At 38.8% G+C, this 22555-nt stretch overlaps 1 protein-coding gene across 15 annotated transcripts in view; it reads right to left on the reverse strand.

The window, feature by feature from the left end:
• The window catches only part of LOC116843711 (glucose transporter type 1), a 46559-nt gene that overhangs the window by 14817 nt on the left and 9187 nt on the right, over positions 1-22555 (reverse strand). For 4 of the 15 annotated variants that reach the window (XM_032814364.1, XM_032814378.1, XM_032814376.1 and 1 more), the window contains 11 exons: positions 21119-21314; positions 20289-20399; positions 19725-19820; positions 19433-19593; positions 18273-18632; positions 17868-18099; positions 16628-16840; positions 12920-13144; positions 11342-11481; positions 9425-9454; positions 2005-2102 (listed from right to left, as the gene is read on the reverse strand). In XM_032814364.1, coding sequence (XP_032670255.1) covers positions 2005-2102; positions 9425-9454; positions 11342-11481; positions 12920-13144; positions 16628-16840; positions 17868-18099; positions 18273-18632; positions 19433-19593; positions 19725-19820; positions 20289-20399; positions 21119-21314 — 1862 coding nt within the window. Of the gene's footprint in view, positions 1-2004; positions 2103-4864; positions 5368-9424; positions 9455-9485; positions 9989-11341; positions 11482-12919; positions 13145-16627; positions 16841-17867; positions 18100-18272; positions 18633-19432; positions 19594-19724; positions 19821-20288; positions 20400-21118; positions 21315-22555 lie in introns of those variants that run through there. The other 11 variants (XM_032814374.1, XM_032814368.1, XM_032814366.1 and 8 more) reach the window with 9 other exon arrangements.

A 22555-nucleotide genomic window follows, 5' to 3' on the forward strand; every position in this document is an offset into this window, starting at 1 on the left:
GGGGGGGGGGGGGTCACGCGGGTAAAGCGACACGCGGCAAACAATTCGTCCGAGTGAACGCTGCTGCAATCGATTTGTACGTGAATTAATTAATTCGTTCATTAATTGCTCCTCGAACTCACCGTTTACCTCGTCGGTGAGCAGCAAAAACGAGCGGCAAGCAATTTTTATCGATCTCAACCGATTTTTGCGACTTGACGCTCTCTTCAGAATAGAATCGAGAATACGCGAACGTGAAAGGCGTAATTAAATTTCGCGATCGCACGACGATCGAGGTGATCAGACTCGAGAATGAATTGTCGGGAAATATATATTAAATGAGTTTTCTCGTAATTTACAAAAAATCCAATTAATTTTCCGTTTAATTAATTTTTAATCTCATTAATTTCCAATCAATGAGGTCAGTCAGCACATACGGAGAAAATATTGCAGTGAAAATTACGTTATTATATTTGATTTTACAAGAACTTGATTAGATGACATGCGGGTGTATGGATGGTTGATTAACGTGATGTATTAGTTTGGAATTATTTTAGTGTATTGAGTTGAATATGGGAGGTTAAATAGGGAAAATTATGTAGGAATGAGTGTATAGATAGTAAATGAAGTATAGATGTAAATGAAGACAAACTAAGGCATTAGATAGGAAAACAGGGTTCAGGGCGGAAAAAGTGGCAATAGAAGTTATGGCGAAACGAGTAGTTAGGTAGAACAATGTAAGTAATGCAGATTAGAGTTTAAATTAGTACGATAATACAGAGGAAATTATCGATTGGGGAAATGTATAATAGGTTGAATGTATAATAGAAGACAGAAACATACGTAAGATAAAGGAAAAAGAGAATTCAAGAAATAAAGAGGACAGATTTCGTTATCTGATAGGTTAAGGAAGTAAAATAAAGATATAAGAATTGAAAGACATAAGAATTGGTGGTACTGTGCAAATAAGAAGGTCGAAGTGCAAAGAATATGAGGAAGGTTATAGGATATGAAAAACTTGGCGATGTAAGATGAAAGAAATTATAGGAAATGAAGAAAAAGGCAGATGAATCATTTAAAGTATAAAGTGTAAAGGAGTATAAAATGGAGCAATAAAATTAACAACCCAATGAAAAATTTTTCATACATAATTATGTAAAATTACATAAAATTATATATAATTATATATAATTATATATTATTATGTATCAAATTTGTCCATTCATGTTCATACATTCTACTTATATATATAATTATATATAATTATGTATAATTATATATATAAATTCATATATAATTTTACATAATTACGCATAAATTTATATGTAATTATACATATTGTTATACATAATTGTGTATAATTTATATGATTATATATAATTATACATAATTATGTATGGACAAATTTCATACAAAATTTTGCATGAAAAATTTTTCATCGGGAAGATATGGAAGAAAACTAGAGGGAAAGAGGATGAAGAGGAAATAAGGAGAATGATGAAGAGATCGGATAGGAAGAGAAAAGATAAAGGGATAGATGTGTACAGTTGAAACAGAAGAGAAGGATAGAGTTTGGAGCAGTTTCACACAAAGTGAAAAGATTATGAAGGGAAATTACAAGAGAATTTGGGTAACGAGGATATTATAAAGTCAGGTAGTAATCTCGATTGTAATTTTTATGTGGCCCCACATTACAAAATTCTGTTGTAACTTTTACTGCAACATTTTCGATTTTTAATCAGTTAACAATTGGTATAAGTACCGCACGATTATTTGCGGAAAAGAATGCACACAGGAAAGATCACGCCGAAATTAAACCCAGAATCGAATCGAGCACACTTGATCGTCCCGGTCATTGTGACCGGCTGAGAAAGAATCGCCATCGAAACCCGATCGCCATTTGCAGCCGCGCGTTCGGAGAATTGTTTGTCCCGGACGTAGGTGATAAGGATCACAGATTATTACGAATGACGTAATTGGTCGGGTTTTGTGTCGTTTTTTTTTCGTTTTTTGTTTAAGCCTTACATGAATCGGGATGTGGCTTCTCCTCCGCCACCATCAGGGCTGCGCTCTCTGCTGGCGGTATGTGTCCCTCTAATGCATTCACACAGTTTAGCATGCTCCTGTAAAACATCACGCGACTTGTCCAAGTTTCCACCTCTTCAAACATTTCGGTTGATTCTTTGTGTTTTTTGTCTTTTTTGTTTGTTAATGTTTTCACTCTTTTTCCTCATTATACGAATCCACCTGCGGAGCGTCGGTTCGACATGCACCGTGTTCGCAGCGTACGCGAGAATACACTACGGGCTGAATCATGACTTAACTTCTCACCGCACGATCGTGATTCTCTTTTACTTTCCTTTCCTCACTCGGAGGTCTCTCGGAGCCAGCTACACCGTTTGCGACTTTAACATTAACTTATCGACACGATCGGCTCAACTGGATATCCGTTGAGCTTTCATTCGTAGTTCAATGATACACGAGTCGGAGCGAATGACTGATGATGATACGATGTAGGAGAAATGGCTATAAATGCAAAAGGAACTCAAAGTGGCAATATTTTACAAAAAGAAAAAACGCAGACTCGTCGATATTATACGCTAATGCTCGCACGTTATACGGCTTTCACGATGTGGCGGTATAACAAGTGAAACAAAGATATATTCTCCTCCCGCACTGTGCAAGAGGGGTAGATAGACAGATAGATGGATAGATAGATAGAGAAAGAGAGAAAGAGGGAGAGAGTGCTTCTAATTATCCGCCGACATCCCAGATAATAATTCAGCTGGTTATTATACGAATTGCGTTTTCCCTAAGACACCTCCGTTACGTTACGTCTACGGGTGTGCATATATATATATGTAAACGTGAATCACACACTCGAGATTTACTCTTTACAATCTATTGTAGATTCGGAGAGATCCGTGGATCCACGCATGACTCGACGGATCCACGGATGCACAGCTGTACTCGTGCGGACGTGTTACACTTCGACAATACAAGTGTTAATTATATGTACGTAATGATTCATTTCACAGTTTCTAGTCTTGTACTGTTACAGCGTTTTCACTGGCCTGTGTAGTAGAACTCGTGACAGGTATGCTCACGAAAATCAAGAGGATAAGAAACGAGAAGAAAAGAAAGGAGAAGAGAAGGGGAATCAATCAAACGTCGAAAACGTTCGGCAGCCTGTGGCGCAAAAGATTACATACCTAATAGGAATTCGATCGAGACGATTGCCTATCTATGGGGAGAGTCATCCAAGGGAACATGAGTTGTGAGATCTCGACGAGATCAAAGCACTGACGATACGCAACGCGAGATTTTTCGCGCACCTCCATCTCCGCGTGTGAAAACACACGCGGAAAATCAAGCCGCCCAATAAAAACCAATCGACGGTAATATCACATCAAAATGAGGTTATAACTTCCTACTCAATAACGTAACTGCTACACGCAACGCACACACGAAGACAATATTGCAGTAAGGATGACGTTAAAATTATATTTTATTTTCCTATCCAATGTTCTATTCCATTTTCCTATTCCATTTTCCGTTTTCCAATGTTCTTTTGTACAATTATAATAATTTTTTTTAATAAGAAATTAAACGAATATAATATTTTTCAACAGATATGTGTACACTGTGTGTGGACATGTGAGAGAGAAAAGATATCTAAAGGATAAAAAATCTTTATTCAGTGGATACTGATAACACATTTACTTAACCTTAGAACCCTAAATATATGGATACAATTTCCAGACCAACTTTGCAAATGTTATCGTTCTTAAAAGAATTATGTTTCGTTTCCTCATTTAATTTCTCGTTATATAACTTCACTGAATCGTAGAAACATTAATAGATTCATATTTCTCGATGCTCTCTACGTTAATTAAAAAAAAACATTGAACTTTTACTATTGTTACGAAAGTTACGGGGCAAATGAAAATGGGTAAAATTTACCCATGTTTAGAGTTTATGTAACTTTTTGATGTTTAGGCTTCTAGGGTTAAGGCTCCCTCGCCGCGGAACTCTCCATTGATGACGTCAGAAGCGAGAGAAAACGCGTGTCCAAAATTCTCGCGCGAAACACGCTGAAATGAAAGGGTATGTCCATAAAAGTGACCCTTGGGATCGATTGAGCACATTTGTAAAATATTCCAAAAACTTTCCTGTTGTTCTAACAATCAATAAATAACCGTAAAATTAACATGACATGCAACCATTCTTTTTGTTCTACCTTTCCTCTTAATTTTGTCGCATTAATTTTACGACTATTTATTGACTATTAGGATAAAAGAGTTTATTAGAATTAAAGGAAAATTCGGACTATCTTACAAATTTGTTCAATCGGTCGTAAGTGTCATTCTATGAACATAACCTTTTATTTCGACGTATTCTTCGCAAAAATTTTGGACATACGTTTTCTCGCCTCTGACGTCATTAAGCAAGATGGCCGCGATGAGGGCACAGCAGTCGTGAATCTATAAATTTTCTCATTAATATACAATAAACAATTGAAAAGCGATGTTTTTAAAAAAAAAGTATATTTTTTCATTTCGGAAAAATTTTTGCTTTTATTATAAAAAATATATGTGTATTAATATAAATTATTATATTATTACTATATTCACCAATTAGATATATTTCGTTTTTTAAATATTTTTTCTCTTTCGTGTGGTCATAATTTCTATATGGTTTTATATGGTCCGATATGACCAAGATTCAGTTGCAATTTTCGCTACATTTTCTTTGTGTGTGTCACGTCGCACTTGCATTATTGAATGAGAAATTACAATGTTGACGTAACATTACTGTTAGTTAGTGTCGATTACGGGTATCGATTTGTCGGCTCGGAAGAAGGGGAACTCAACCCGTTGCACAATTAGGTAAGGAAACAGATTTATTTCACAACACAGCAAGTCTATACGGTCTTACTCGGTGATGCCGAAATATTCGTAATACGTACGTGGTATACATGATACTAGCGAGCGGTCACTCGAGATCGAAAATTGTAGTAGTAACTGTATATTGTATATACGTATATAATGCGGATCTCGTACGCACATGCATACACATAGACATATGTATACGCGGTGCGCGTGTCGATTGACAGTTGTCCCGCAGTTCTATCGAGCAGCACGGCTCTCGTCTCATCCGTGAACGATTATAGTCTAGGTCAATGTCTAGGTCCGGCTGAACGCGCCACACGTCGCCTCAACATTTCTCTTTCACTTTTTCCCGATCGCACGGCACAGACGGATTGATGATTACGAATGTTCCCGTTTGTCTAGGATTTATTGATTATCGGTATCGTACGTATGGTTGGCAGTGGTGACGTCAGATAGGACGGTCTCCTTGCTAGAGTTAGTGGTGAGCTCCTCTTCCCTGCAAGACAACAACGTTACATGGCCATCGAGCTTCCTTGAATCGCTTTACGGCGCTTTGCTTTTTTTTTCAGAGAAATCCTATTTTCTTTTGTTTTTTTTTTACTTTTAATTTGTTTCTTTCTTTCTTGTCTCTTATTTTTTTCTTTCGCGCGCGAGTCGTACCTATCGTAAGCTTGCACGCGCTTCTCTAAGACGTTCACGCACAATGCATCCTACGTTGGAGGAACACAAAAGGGAAAACGTTCGACTCTATTTCCTTCTGCTCTCTCTAGAACGTCAACTGGACTGATGAGACATCGACTGCTCGTGTTTCCAACTATATCGCGCCAGGTATGTCGCAGCTAACGCTAAATCCACCGCGACAACTAATGCGCCTCTCTCTAAACTGCATACGTATATTTTCCCGTGAAAAAAAACAATCGACTGCAACAACTAATTGGTCGTACGATGACAGTGGAAAGACGGCACACTCTAGATGAATGACGTGAGATCTAAACAAATCTAAAATAGCTTTCGACCGTCAGAGAGCAAAGGTACACTGCGCGTAAACACTTCTGTCCCGCTAACATGTCCACTATTTTATTTGACTGCGAATATCTAAAGTTCTCCCTGATCATTAGTGATAATTTTTATCATTTGCGACAATTCGACCGAATTTCGCACGGTTATTTCTTTACGGACTACGTAGCCTTTTAGGCACTTTTACCACCCCGAAATCTTTCGTCGTATTAAAACAAAAAAGAGGAAAATAAGAAGTAATTTTGTAAACGATATCGACTTCAAATCGCACTGCTTATGTGCTCGGTCGCGTCTCCTCTCCCCGTTTGTGTCACGAATGAGTCAAGTGGCGGAAAGAAAGAAAGAAAAATCGAGTGTTTAACGCATAGGATTGGCCGACTCTGCTTAGTTAAAGAGAGGTTCTGGTTTAGACCGAAAAGATAGAAGGTTTCTACGAATATTTTTCAAGGAAATATATAAAGATATAGAATTTTGGCTATACTATTTACGATTGTTTTAGAAGTAAAAAGATTATTTAAAAGAGAACTGAGATTTCGTCCTTTCGTGCCAAGCGCGGCGTCGCCGGACGCCTTTCACTGGTGAACAACAGTACAGCTCGTGCAATAATATGAAACAAAGTTGGACGAGAAAATTCAAAAACTCTAATACTTCAAAAAGTAGAAATTGAACAAAATAGCGACATTTCGAAATTCAAGCCATTTTCTTTCTCTCGTCCTCTTTTACTAGTGTCCCGGAAAAAAATATCAATATTGGGAGTTTTCCAAAGAATTTACATTAACTCTCCAGCAAATTTAATACAATCTTTAGATTTTCTTGTCCTATTTGTTATAGATTATTACACTGTTATAGATTATTAAACTGTAATGTCGTCCATCAGCTAGAGGCGTCTAACGACAGCGCGTTTAGTGTCAAAGGTCTGGACGGGATTTAAATTAAAAACAATAACTTTTTACTTAACTTGTAACTTGGGGTGCGGATCAATGGCGCGGTCAAAACCCCGTATCGATATCTTTACTCACTTCTTCAAAAAAGAATTCGAAAGACCTGTTTCTCGGCTATCTCAACCAGAACTTGCCCTTAATTCAGCTATAGGCGCATGGGTCGGCACGAACACAGGCTCGGAGAGTTGTTAGAAGGTTGCGCAGTGATGTTAGATTGTTAAGGTTGTCAGTTATTCGGCAGGCGAACATGTTTACAGGCTAACGAGCAAATTCGCGAAACACTTAGCATCCACCAGTCCTGGTTTCCCCCATCACCGTGTCCCCCTTCGCGTGGATAGGAAGGGGTGCGTCCTCGTGAGGAAGCATGTCCCGTAAGAGCGAGGGTTAAAAGCTCAAGCGCATTACCTTCGATCTTCGTCAGTTAACGTCCGATCAACAAAACACGAGCGCGATCGCGTCACGCTGTCTCTTTAATCGGATCATCCGGACGAGACCGACAAATCCAAGAAAACTCTCGCTGTAAAAACCGCGCAAAAAGCAACGCTGCAGCGATAGCCACTAGAATCCCTTAAGCACGAGTCTGGACAGCGCTTGAATTTCCGTCGAAAATGGCGTTTATTTCACTAATCAAGAGAATCTATTCGGGCTCGCGACTCGAGTTAACCTCTATAGAAAAAACCTTCTTTTACTTTATAATATTTAAAATAATTAATAAAATAGATCTTTTAATTTCTAAGAAACTGATTTTTTCCGAATTTATTTCCCATTTCCCATAAAATAGTAATTTCTTCTATTTTCACAAAAGTCTATAGTGTTTTGTAGAGTTTTTTTGTATGATAATACACAGATCCGCCATTTTCGATAAAACAAGAAATTGAATCTGTCAGTAAGAAATCAGAAGTGTCTAGACTCTTATTTGAGGGATTCTAGCAACCATCAGCCACTGATCTCTCCCCGACGTGCGGGAGACACTTCTCGAATGTTTCGGCAAAACCTTTTGATCGGGCGTGGGGGAGAAGGGCGGCACAGAGAAAGTCCTCTTGAAAGAAAGGCGGAAGAATCGGGATGGAGGGTAGGGGATGGAGGGGTGGGCGAAAAGAAAACTTCTCGCACGCGAGTTGATCGTGAGCTGCACTGGTCACGAACAGCAACTAGAAGAAAAACGTCCCTCGGGTTTTTCTTTATCCCGCAAGAAACACGAAGGGAGGAGCGAAAATTCGCGCGAGATCCCTACAGTTCTCTTTCGATTCGAGTCGCAGCGAACGGCGACACGTGTAATAACGGAACGTTATTGCAAAAGCGCCAGGGGGGAAATGTGGGGAGAGGGGGAGGGCCTTAGCCGCTCGTCCGCACGTCGATCGCAAACGCCGAGATATAATATCGTGTCTCTCAACACAACTCAGGAATCGCTCGTAACGCCAAACAGTAACGTAAGCACTAGAGAACGCATGCAGTCGCACAGTACAGCGCCATAAAACTCGTGCCAACTATATCGACATAAAAAACTGACTTCCAAGACTCGCCTGTCGCCGAAACATTTACTGGGCATTGTAATAGACTAAGAGGAGCATGCTGTAAGATACAAGGCTCCAGGAGGTAGTCAAGTGATCGGGGCTGTTATGTAGCTGATCTCCGAGACGCGTTCCGTCTCGCGTTCGTTCGCGCGTTCTAGCCTCTCGCACCTCCGTTCTCTTACGAATCCCGTGTAAGTGAGGCCCGACTGGATCGGTAACTATAAGTGTCGCAAATCGACGCGCGTGTCGGCTATAGGCGAGAGACTCGGGGATACAGCAAGTGTGACTGGTCCTCGATCGGGCAGAATCGCGGAGTCGAGATCGCGAGGCAACGACGACGTTTACATAATAGCCCTGACAAACTTTTAGAAACTGTGAAATGTATCTCCACAAAAGAAAGAGGAACAATTTATATATATATACATATATGTAATATATATATATGTATATATGGTAACAACTTGTCCATGCAGCTATGTATATATATGTACATATATCTGTCTCTTTTATATAGTCAGCCTGACTGTTTACGCATTGAGAGGATGGAGACTCGCATGAGCTGATAAATAAGTAAAGATGTTTCGACATGCCAGGCCGTTAGACCAAAGTTTTATGATAGTCGCATGGTTGGCTGGGGATTATTTTTTAGACGATTCAACGCGGTCATCGTCGGTCGCCTTTTTCTGATGATTGCGTCTGAGATGAAAAAGAAAAAAAAAACACAGATAGATTAAGCGTTCGAAATGGACAGACGGAGAAAACGCCTCTCCGTCGGCGTCCGTTTCTCTCGATTGCGTCACGTCTCACGAAACGATTTCCCGACGAACCTCATGCGGGTAGCTTCAAGCAGTTAGGCTTCTCGCAGGAGAGAAACTAAGATCGATCGTGTCTCTCATCCGTCGTACGGTTGCGCTCGATGCGTAAAAAATAATCCCTCTTTTGGATGTAACTAGTGGTGTCTTTGATCGTTTTATATCCTCATGCAGTTAAGGTAATTCGGGGGAAGAGAGGTATACGTTCGTATAATAATATCGTAACAAAGCCACCACAGGTAAACAGGAAGTGTTGTAGCAGGACTCACCCATAAAGTCTGCTGTCCCGCAAGCTGCTCCTGCTCCCAATAACACAGAAAGCACAGTTACGATATGTCGAATAACACAGTTGTCGACGTCGTAGTAACGAAACACGGAAATCAACGGCAAATCGTTACCAGATAGAACCATGAAATAATTAATTTTATTGAAATGATACATGTACATGTACGTTAAACAAAGAGAGAGAGAAAGAGAGAGAGAGAGAGAAAGGAGAGAGAGAGAGAAAGATAAAGAAAGAGAGAAAATATATTCATTTGGTTTTGAAAATATATAACAATAAGACTGCAATATCTCTCTTCCCTAACGCGAGACTCGAGGAAATAACGTGTCTTACAAATTACATTACTCGAGAAAGAAAGTCGCAATCTCCCGACAAATCGTTTACGGCGGGTTTTCACATGATCGGCCGATCGTTCCTTCTATGTAACACAGACACGTTCTCGCAATCCTCTCTCCGTAATCTTAACAAGGTGTCGTCTACACTGCGGGGATCAAGAGCGAGATAGCTGAACTGTTGCACCTTGCTTGCAATTTTCCACACTCACGGGATTCTAAAATTACGTCCTTTTGGTTTACACTCTTCGACATTTTCAGAAGCTAGTAACCTACTACGGAGACTCTTTCTTTTTGTGTTTTTCTTTTCATGTTTTTTTTTTCTTTCTTTTCTACGCTTTTCTCTCGTACAGTAATCTTCTCTGTTACACATGATTCGCACGGTGTGTCTTCTATCCGCTATCGATTAATTGATAATGCGTCTTATTCGTAATAAGTATATGCAAAAACGTACGTCAGCTACGTCCGATAGCTCGACGAAGAAATGAAAGAAAAAGGAAGAAAGAAAGAAAACAGGGGAATTTGTGAAGATATCGAGAAATTTGCGATCGAAAAGAAAAAACCACAAGCGCGGCGTGACGAGATTTTCAGCGTGAGATCCACGATATGACGAATGTTCTACTTAGACATATGTACAAACGTCCGCGCACATAAGAGTACAACTTAATTCCTCTCTATCGTAGAAACGAAACTTTTTATCACAGTTGAACTCCTGTTATTGCTTCGAACAAACAGCGATGCATGCAAAATGCGTAGCGTAATATGCTGTCCCGCGTCGAGTAGAATACGTATGTATGTATATGTATAATATGTATAATATGTATACACATATAGTATACAATAGAGAATATATATATATATATATATATATATATATATACACATTCTATTGTATATTATATTATATGTACACATATACATATACATATATACAATCGTCTTAATAAATTATAAATATATATGTATATATATGCATATATCATATGTATAAAATGCATCGTCAAAGATTCGCGAGAAATTCCTTATTAAAAATAACACACTTTTCGTTATCGAAATGTAGACGGACGGACGGACGGTCGGTCGGACGGACGGACGGACGGACGGATGGTCGAACGCTCGGACGGTTGCGATAACAGTATCTCCATACACCAAATGCGGCGCGTGTATATTTAATTGATCTACTAAGTCTCTAGAACCTCCTTCTCCTTTGGTGCAATTAACGGTTAGTAACTTGTGCAGTTAATTAGGTTCGAAAACGTGAGCTCGATCATCCATTACTTAACGTTAATACTTCGAATGCGTACCGGAGTCGGAAATGAATCGGGATACATTGAGAGGGAGAGAGAGGGGTGGCTATACGGAGGGGAGGGGAAAGGTGGAGGATGAGGTGGGAGTATATATCGCGGTATATCAAGCTATATATACGTATAAGGTATGTAATAGTAAGGTACCGAAGAGAATTCCCTCTCGAAAGAAACTAAAGGGAGACGTATGCAGATCTCAGCTATGTATAGAACATTTTGCTATTGTACGTACTGGGGATGGTAGTAAGTTGCTTATGTGCTGCGTACCTGTCGTTACCATGTCTGAATAAAGCTAGAATCTCTTCGAACGTTTTATTCTTAGTCTCAGGAACCTTCTTGTAGGTGAAGATCCAGAAGATGGCTAGAAATGCACTGAACGGTAGGAACGTGTAGTTTTCAAGGCTTCTCTGCAACAGAGGAAACGTGCGCGCAGCCGCGTTTGTATCGAGTCGAATCTGCGGCCGATCTCGCGTTATCAAATTTACAATGACGTCAGAATCGCGCGTAACATTAAAGCACACACTCTTGCATGAAGACATAATACACAACGCATAAGGAAGTGAACTAATTAGAGTCCTTTTTATTGCCACGATGAAGATCAAGGACTCTGATTGGTCAATTTTCTTATGTATTATTCCTTTATGCAAAAGTGTATGCTTCCCGCTTAACTCTTTGAGGCACATTGCGTATAATTATGTGCACTTTAGGTCCTTCTTACTTTTTATATTGGCAAAGAGATGGTACCGTCGATATAATGTTACTGATATATTCTAGACAGAACCGTACACTTTGCCCCAACTTGCGAAACAGTGATTTCCACATTGAAGAAGCAGTAATTTAAAGTTTCTCACGAAAAACAGCAAACATATTTGGTTATAGTCATGTAAGAATGATCTAACCTTCATGAAGTACGCGTTTCGAGAAAAATAAAGATGAAAATTTGATTAAAAAAGTATAGAGATTTATACATTGAGGTTCTTCGCAATCGTTCAAAAAATTAGGCATGTCAATTTCCTTCTCTTCAAGTATATTTACTGATAAGCTTAATCCTTGAAAAAATGAGTAAAAAACACGGGAAGTAAAAAATACTTAAACTAGTAGGAAGTAAAAAATGTTTTTTAATTAATGTGAAGCGCTCAATAAGACTTGGATGTTTTTTGTTTTATGTAAAAAGACATATGGACTACCCATTGGTAGAGAGTAAAAATTTAAAAATCATAATTTTGTGGCTTGAACTATTCTTGCTTAACTATGACCATGTTAATTTTTCAATTTTTCATCGATGTCATCTCAAAGTACAAGATTAGCACTTTAATGTCATTTTATGGGCATGTCTTTTTATTTTAATGTATTTTGCAAAAATTTTCAACGTACATTGTTTCGTTTTTGACATCATTAATCAAGAGTTTTAGTAAGGGACCAAGATCCTTAAGATTTGATGTATGAAGATATGCAAAGATCCCAGTAAACACCAGCTGACAGTGACATTTTACCAACATTATGATTTCTCTCTTAACAATACAATACATGTTATAACAATATAACACATGTTGTACGTCGAGTGGGAAATTATAATATTAATATAATGTTACTGTTAGTTAGTGTTTGCTAGTGTAGGAATTTGCATATTCATGTACAAGAAGGATGTTCGTCTTTTTATATTAAACGAGCTTTCGAAATCTGCCGACAGATGACATTTTCTCCGCGATAAGTGTTAGCTATCAAAGTGTTAATCTCACGGACAACTCGACTCGTATGATGAATCTACGCGTCGTAAAAGGAAATCGGCAAGAACTCGTCGGGTCAATCGGCCTTAGCCGATCGTCTCCGCCGTCTAGCACTCACCTTCATGCTTGGAAAACCGATGCCAACCAAAAAATTAGCCATCCAATTGACGAGGACCGCGATGGACATGGCGGCCGGTCTGGGACCTTGCGAGAACAGTTCCGCCGTGATCATCCAGGGTATCGATCCGGGTCCTACCGCGAAGAACACGACGAAGCTTAATGTCGACACCACTGACAGATAGGACATCCAGTCGATCATTTCCTGCACATAACCAAAGAACTCCTATCAGGCAGTAGAATCATGTTCTTCTTTCCTGAGCAGCTGGAGGAGCCTCAGGAGAAAAGGAAACGGAACCATAATACGGCAGGCGAACTCAAAGCCGAGAACTCATATGCGTCGAAAATGATACATGTGTAGGCGCAAAATGTAACTTGTATGTATATATATATGTATATAAATAGATGTATAATATACTGGCATGCGGTGCGCAGCTCAATCCTGTGTACGTAAGGCATTGCGACGTGATGGCGGCGAAGTATCTCGTATATAATAGTGACGGTGCCTAGTTATATTTACAGTACCGTTCTCTCGTCAAGCGGTGAAGCACGCTGAGATTCATGATGGGTGCCAGGATATCGCTTCGACCTCGACTCTACAGAATAGACTAATGCCCTCGGTCGTGGCGTAGTCGTCGTGTTCTACCATCGCGAAATATCCGTACGCGACCTCGAAGAGGGAAGCGTAAGGAGTTTCCGTTTTCCCCCTTCCGGGATTTGTCGGGTCCTCTGCCCGTAATCACGGTAAAACGAGGCGACACGCGAGTCGTACTACTTTCGTTAATATGGATCGTTAATATGGACGAGCACTATCGGCAAACACAGAACAGACCCCTTCACCGATTTCCCGAGTGAAGCGTGAAAGCATCGCTGCTGGACGAATCTGAGCGGTTGAGGTTTCCCTTCGAGTCTCTGTTTTAGTAAGATTCCATGGACGTTGTGAGAGAAGTTAGTGGGTTGTTTAATGAGTAATTTCGGATTTTGCTGATGAAACGTAACGATTATACTTCCAGACAGCACAAAACGTTCAAGAATCATCTAAGACGTCTTGGGGAGTGCCAGGACGTCTTGAGTGCATCCGGAGTCATTTCAAAGTGTTTTATATTATCTAGATTTTTATGTCGTTGTATATTTAAAAGATATAAAATTATCTTAGCGGAATTCTTTAAATCTTACTTTTATATATGGCTTCAAGAGGATTTTTCTAAAAAGGAAAATATTCTAGACGTAATATTCTTCAAGTTAGGGGAATTTCGTCTTTTATCTACAGTACAAATCTTATTCTTAATAGAAATTTTTTCTAGTAAGAAGGCATTCTTGCGAAAGTGACACCTCGATCTGTGTGAGCGGCTACCCCTTTGTAAAAAAGAGGGTATTCTGCTTCAAGTAAACATGTTCCTCTTGATTTAACAGGAGAAAAGTTAGAATAATATCTAGATTTCCTATTAATAGCCCACTTTTTATTAGAAGAAAAATACTCTTTCAGTGAGAATTTTCATTCAGAACACGAAATTATAAGAAACAGCACCTTGCAACTTATTATTTTTATATAAAATTTCATGAAATAAATATGTATGCTAAGGATGGCAGAAGATCGTGGATGAAAACGGTACATACATTATTTTACGAAATTCTAATGACGTAGAAGCGTACAATCGTTTTATTTGATCTGAGAAATCCGAGATCACTTATTGCACAACTGTATGTTTTACTATTGGAGCGCACTTGAGCGTGCATATCGATAAAAATTTGTCGGTCATTGATGTAATGCGACACACGGAGTGACAGGTTTGAGCCAAGTATAGAACAGAGGCTGATTAATAACAGGAAGTATAAACGTCTCCTCCAGACAGTCACGAAAGAGGTCGTCAGTGGTGAAGGGGAGGAGGGAAGCGGGTTACAAAAAGCAGTACTACCAGTAAAGCCGGAGTAAAACAAACAGAACGGCGTGCGATGTGCAATACGTACGACACCGTTCGAATCTTTGCGCTTCGTTTTGCGTCTTCTTCTGCGTCTTTTTCCGCGTTCTCACCTTATTCTTACGTCCCCCTCCTCTCCCTCTCCTTTATGTCTCCTATATCGATCACTGATATCGTCCTCGCCGCCGGGGATTACGGCGCGATGACGCTTGAAAGCAGTCGTTCAAATTACCACGAGTATCTCTTGAAAATATTGAGTTGTTCGTAAGTTCGTAGGGATTTTTACGAAAAATTCAAAGCCACTACTCTTATAATTAGACATAATTTTATTTTTTCCTTTTTTCTCTTTGCAATAGTACGCACAGAAGAATACATATTGTGTTTAAATAAACGTTACTTGTTTCCAATATTTCGCAAATATATATTCGCAAATTCATTATAAGTTCATTATAAGCATTAAATTTACCTGAAATATACTGAATAAAAATTCTGAATCCTCTGGTAAGTTTATTTCAATCGAGAATATTGAAGTCAAAAAGAAATTCTTTGTTTGTTTAGTACATGAAGTACATGTTGAATCAACTTTTTCCTTGATAAAGTTTTATAATATTCTTGAGAAAAGAATAAATTTTTCTTTTGAGTACATGATAAAGGGCTTTTCTAAAATATTTAAATATGTTTTAAAATTGTTATCAAGAAAACATTCTTTTGTATTATCTGCATACTTAAAAGAAGAAAAGAAAACTGATTAATCGTTTCTTTTCTCTTTTTCTTAACAATAGAATATTTTTCTGTTATTTTTTTGCATGTTTGTTGAACATAAATATTACTTGGAAGAAAGAAAGAAAATTTATCAATCCCTGTTTTGCAACAATAAGATAATGTTTTTCTGTGTGTAGAAGATATTCGAGGAAAACAAAAAGATTAATTTATATCTAATTAGAAAAATATCAGTTTTTTCATAAAAATTTCTACGAACTTATATTACCGAACTACTTATCAAACAACACAATGTTGCGACGGTCATTAAAAAATATTACGAGCATCCTTCAGAAAAGTTTATGCGACAGTGTCGTGACGTATTGCGACGTAAAATCTCTACGAGGCAAATGAGAAGAACGGCATGCAGGTAGAGGACGTACTTATAAAATACATGAATGGGGGGCGGGAAGAAATTAACATGAGTCGATCGAGTGATGCAGAATTCGTTATAAGAGATATCAGTTGTGATTCTCACTGTCGGTGCAGTGCTGCACTCCAGCTGTGAACAAAGTGTTAAGTACACCTTTCGCCAAGGTGCATAAGAGTGTCAAAAGCACAGATAAGTAGCTATGTACAGATTCACGTTCCTCGTGATGCGACTCCACCGGGTGAAAAGCGCAAGAAGTTTTCTCTCAGCGAGATTACGGAGAGACATATGGAGAAATAAATTCGCCGACACGTATCACGCGCTGCGCATCGTTCGCAAAATCGGTCTCTTCCGAACTGTACTTTTCCAGATGACGCCCGAAATAAATTATTACGTTATCGCCACTGATGTGGAATATTACGTGGAATATGTGACGTGTATTAATTATCTTACTGAGTTCATCAATTTCGAACAAATTGCCGGACAATGGACGTCCGCGCGACGAATTTCCCGAATCGATAATATTAAATATTCGTGACTGTTCCTAAAATAATGCCGACGGGCCGAAAACTCCATAAACGGATCGGCAGCTTATCATTGAAAAAGTAACGAGCGCGTCGCTTACATTCTGATAAAATGGCGCGTCGGAATTCCAACTCACCTTTATGAGAAATGAAATTGTGATGAATATTGAAAAGATAAACATGCCACCGAGACCATACAAGTGCAATGTACGCCTTCCTGTCCTATCCATGAGCGGGATGGACACTAGCGTCATACAAACCATGATGGCACCTATGCCAATGGTTGCAAACTTGGCACTCTCGTCCGTTAAACCAGAACTAGTGAACAGATTCGTAGAATAATAAAATACCTGCAAACAAAGCGCGACAACGCGGTATTATTAAAAGGCGTGCGTCAAATTGTCGCACACGGAGAAAAAGAATTGGTTGAGTTAATGATGGTTTCTAGTTAAAATGACCGAAAAATAATAGAAAAGTTCGATTAATCTTTTTTTCACAGAAACGAGCAAATATAGGGTTTTAATTGTACTACTTATCATTGTTTTAAATATAAAGAAATTATTCTTTTATGTAAAAAAAGATTGGAATTTTTTGGCCCAAGTTTTTTGTGCTGAGCCTCTAACTAGTGGGACGTATCTCTAATTGGTGGGAAATATCACAGCTCACGTAATAATCTAAAGCAAATGGGACTATAAAATTGTGAGACTGTATTAAATTTGCTGGAACAGTTTTGTTATATACAGAAAGTCGAATATTTGACAAAATGAAAATACTTCGAAGTTATAAGTATTCCTCTTTCTTTCTATTTTATTTAGTGTTTCAAGGAAAATATCAATTTTGGAAATTTTTCAAAGGATTTAAGTTCATCCTTCAACAAATTTAATACAGTTTTTCTTATTTTCTTGTCCCATTTATTTCAAATTATTACACAAACTGTAATGTTATCCATCAATTAAAGGCGACACCGCACTTAGTACAAAAAAGCTGGACAGAATTTCAATTTTTTAAAATATTTTTTTTATTCTCAAAATAATGATAAACAGATTTCAAGCCCTATTAATATTTTTATTCATTTTTTTGAAAAAGATTCCTAAACATTGCGTATTTTTCTATCTAAGCCAGAATCTTCTTTTAACGTGACGATTATGTAAACGCATCTTAGTCAAAGGAAACAGAATTTCTGGTTCTTATAGATTAAATTCGACTCTCGAGAGAATAAAAATCCTGTTTCCTTCTATCAAAGCGCGTTTAGTTAGTTGTGTCATTGTCATGTTAGTTCAGTCAATCTGTTTTTCTCCGTGCACGTTAATAATATCTTCGACGTAACAAAGGAACGTCGAAAAACGCGAGGTCGTGCGCGATTAAACGGTTACTCACGGCATTGATACCCGAAAGCTGCTGCGAAAGTTGCATAACCACACCAATCACGAGAGGTGCTCTCAGAGTTGGGCTGCATATAAGCTCTGTCATTGAGATGGTAGACTCAGCTTGTTGAGCTCGTTCCTCCGCTCTCATCTCCTCAATGTCTTCTTCTACTTGGTTACTAGCTCTCAACCTTCTCAAAGCTTTCCGAGCCTCTTCCTCCCACTGTTTAGTAATGAGCAAATATCTGAAATCGCAACAATTTCCCGCCGTCAATCTTTGAATCCTGCTCGATCTGAAGATGGAGCTCGTTCTCACGCTGAATCCTTCGAGAGGACTCCTCTGAGGATCGAGTCCACTCGGGCAAAAATCTCAGAAACGCGTTCTTTTCGGTCGCGCGATAATGCAAGTCGTCCTTACCTTGGAGATTCCGGGCAAACTGGAAGCAGTAGTAACTGTAGAATGGCAGGACAGATAGCTAGTCCTAAGAGAATGGGCCAGCCCTCGTTTGTTCCAAGAATCTGCTCGATGCCCAGCACCTGGGAGACTAGGAGGCCCACCGTAACAGCGAGCTGGTTCACCGTGCCTAGGCCGCCTCTCAGGTTCAATGGCGCTATTTCCGATATGTACATGGGAACCAACGAGGTGTTTAAGCCACAATTGACACCGATGATAAAGCGTCCGAAGAACAGCATCTCGTATGACTTAGCGAACTTCGTGAAACCCATCAGGCACGCCCCCAAAATGCCCAGCACGTTGTTTAGCAGTAAGCCTCCCTTTCTGTCATTCGGAACAGAAGATCACAGTTAATTCCCGCGTACTCGTGCTTTGCACGACTCGGCCGATTATCGTTCTCCAGAGATTTCCAAATTACGGAGGGGATGCGATGTCATTCAATATTTTATCTCATTATTGAATATATTAACACATTAACTACTGCACGGAGAAAATTTCATAGCAGGAATTATTACAGAATTATGTAATCGAAGAATAGATCGATATTCTGCGGTAATTTATTTCATATATGCCATTTATCTTCTTCAGGAACTCTAAAAACGTACTGTTAAAAAATTTGACATGTATCTAGCGAAATTGATTATGTTTCTAATTTTTACTACAAAATTCTCTCTGTAGCTGTAATAATATATTTACCGACTTCTTTATTTTCAAAAAGTAATAGTATCAAACATATTTTCTTCACGTATGAAATTAATTACGTAAAAAAAAAAATTGGCATCATGATAAGCTTTTCCGAAAACTTCATGGCAATCAACGTGTTAATAACACTTTCAAGATACTTTCAAGAATTTTATAGACAAATATAAATGGGTTGTATTGGTAATATTAATAAAAAGCTTCTGAAATGCTGTACATAGAGATATGGCTTTCTGAAAAAAGAAGAGTCTAAAAATATACGCACTTGAATACATGTATGTATTCATAGCGTTGCTTCGTTGAAAAAGGTGCGAGAAGAATTTTTGCAAAACGGGGAAAGTGTACGGACATTGTAATTTGGAAAGCGCTAGAGCTCTTCGTTAAAATCGAGAAGGACGACTCAAAGAGTCGGTTGGCACACCAACCTGCCAAATCTGTTAGCAATCATCCCTCCGCTGAAGCCACCCAGCATACCACCGATCGCAAATATGCTCACGGCCAAGGAGTATAATGTCTTAACAGAATCATCCGAAATGTCTTCCCCGTACCTATCCTTGTACACATCTTTCATAAAGTTCTCTATATTCTGCAAGAAAATTCGAGCACGATGAATCATACACAGCGAGAGATATTGGACATGTACATAAATATATATTCGCGGCAATTATTCGAGGCACACATATGTGTGGCACGTCGTGCCAATGTTAAAGGGCGTACCACTTCAGGCGCGTTAATCACTCCAGTGTTGTATCCGAACTGCAACATTCCCAAAACGGCAGCCAGTATCGCGTATGACAGGAAAAGCGTCAGTCCCTGCAAGCATCCGAATTTGTCGTTTACAATTTCACGTTGAGAAGTGAAATTACGTAAAATACAATTTTTTCCAACACACCTAACACTCAGTGCAGCAAAAATATATATGCTCGAGAAAGAAAAATGTGCAGAATAATAGAAGGAAGGGAAATGAGAGGGGGAGGAGAGGAAGACGAGTATGTCGTAAAATAACAGGATTACCGTGAAATAAAATAAAAATACATGAACATAGAATTGTTTCGCAAACTTTTATTAATTGCATCGTTGACACACGCGCGCGCACACACGTACACATACTTCAGAACGTAAAAATCATACATTAATAAGAAAATAAGAAAAGTGCACAACGACGTCACAACGACGTGACCGAGTATTCATGACGTGGCAACTCAAAACTCGCATTCTCAAACTTAAAACATAAGAAGATCAATGAGACAAACGACGTCGCTACTCAAAGTCGGAAGTCACCTGCTCCAAGAGCCTAAGTTTCCGCCGATGGGAATGCTCCTCCAGTCGATCCACATACTCCCGCAATTCTTCTATCTCTTCCTTAACCTGTTGTACCGTATCTAGTTCGTGCTGCGCGCAAAAAACACATCTTAGATATTTGCATATATACCAGTACGCGATTCTTACGTCAGTAAAAAGAACTACACTGACCGTCGCGAAGATCCCGCTTAAAAGATTCGATAGAATTACACAAAAAAAAGTCTATATAACTAAATCGTGTTTTTGATAAAAGATAATAAGAATATATACAAGGCACGTGTACTCAGATAAACATTTCATTGTTTACTATAACATTTAATCGTTAAAGTTAAGTTACGATATGAAACAAAATAAACTGATAATTTTTTTTATATGAGCTAAAATGTGAAAGATTGAAGTTTTTTATAGAAATAATAAATTCAGATCATATAGTCAGTATCATATAATATTTCATAATGGAATTTATATATATGTTTTCATCAGTCCTCTCTTATTGGATTTTTTAAGCAGAGATGTCATATTGTTAATCATGAAGTTTTTAACGCTTTTATTATCGAAGAAAGAATAGATTTTTTTTTTTATTAAAAGAATAGTTATGCACACACAGAGAAATGAAATACTTGAAAATTTATTTGTGAGATATAAACTTTACCACACAAATAAATTTTGTCTCATAAAAAAAGAGAGATAAGCTTTTAACTAATACGTTTTCAAGCATTTCCTTCTCAGTGTGGGCTCATCAGGACATTTCAAAGACGACGAGCAAAGTCGGCTTAGGTCGAAGAGCGCGTACGCGCCGAATAGTGTACCTTGATCGCGACCATGTCCCGCTTCACCTCGCTGACCTCGCTCTGACAAGACTCTACGCTCTTCGTGAGCTCCTGCAGCTGCGTGCGGATCTCGCAGAGAGCGACGGTAGTCTCCAGCTGGCGGTCACCCCGCTGCTGCAGCTCGTCCAGCTTGGCATTCAAGTTCGAACTCATAACGCTGACCTGTTTCTGCAGACTGTCCCCACACACACACAATCCCTACGTGAATCTCGCTGATTCGTACGGTAGAGCGGATCGACATAGTCGAGCATATTGGCACTAGACAAATCAAGGCTAGCTATGCCTAAGTCCCTAAGAGTCCAACTACCTCCGCACTTAACTGCCGAGCCGTGCGAGAGCGTTTATTAGTCGCGACGCGTTCTCGCTTTATACACTTATGCCACATATTCTATTTTCGCGAATGTTGCCGTCGCGAACGTACACGAGACGTATGCGAAGGCGTATGTAGAGCTGTGCAGTGTTGAGGAAAAAACGATTCAACAGGTGCAATGGGACACCTTTTCCGCGAGAGCTCGAAAATACCAGCGTTAGCTCGGCAGCCATGGGAACGTTGGATGTGTATATGTGTATATATATATTTTTTTTTTTTGTATATATACATATATACGCGAATATAGCACGTGTGAACAGATATAGATATATATATGTACAGTTGGCTCTCTCTCTATTATTTATATAGTATATATTTATGTAGTAAGTATATATATATAATATGTCACAAGTTGCAGGGAAAAACAACAGCAGACAAAATACAAACGCCACTAAAAGCACGTCTAAATGTGTGTGGTGAGTGTGAGGGTGACAGACACTACTAGTGGTATATATAATAATATATATAGAGTACATATGAATATATAAATATATTCTTCGTAGCTGTGCACACACATTAGATGGAAGTTTGTGAATTCGCGTGTGTGTATATATATATTATATATAAAAGTGCCTTGTTTTCTTTTATCTTCTCACAAATGTATTCTCTTGCTGAAACAATGTCAGGAACAATGTCAGAAAATGATAATGCTACGTCCGTGAAGTCTCGCGAACCTAACTATATCGCCTCTTGGATCTTATTTTTTTCCTCTCTCAGTGTACGATCATTCTATGACCACGATGCGGGAATGTGCAAATGAGTGAATAATGGTTGATCACACGCACGCACTCGATACATGTATAAAAGACATGTGACGAAGGACCATGAAACTTTCGAAACGACGGTGAATTAGCAAACTCATCGATCGATGTGCACAGCCAAGCAGAAAAAGGGTGACTTAAGATGAGAATGTAATAAAAAAAAAGAAAGAGAGAAAGACAGAGGTTTTTTTCTAGAAATGTGTGATGAGCGACAGGTGAATAGCAGAAATGAATGAGCACATGATTCGAAGACGCGGAGAGATGAGGCATAAAGTAAGAGACAGG

The sequence above is a fragment of the Odontomachus brunneus genome, unplaced genomic scaffold (assembly GCF_010583005.1).
Source record: "Odontomachus brunneus isolate Ranch 3 - 2012 unplaced genomic scaffold, Obru_v1 Obru_scaffold_035, whole genome shotgun sequence".
Classification (NCBI taxonomy): Eukaryota; Metazoa; Arthropoda; class Insecta; order Hymenoptera; family Formicidae; genus Odontomachus; species Odontomachus brunneus.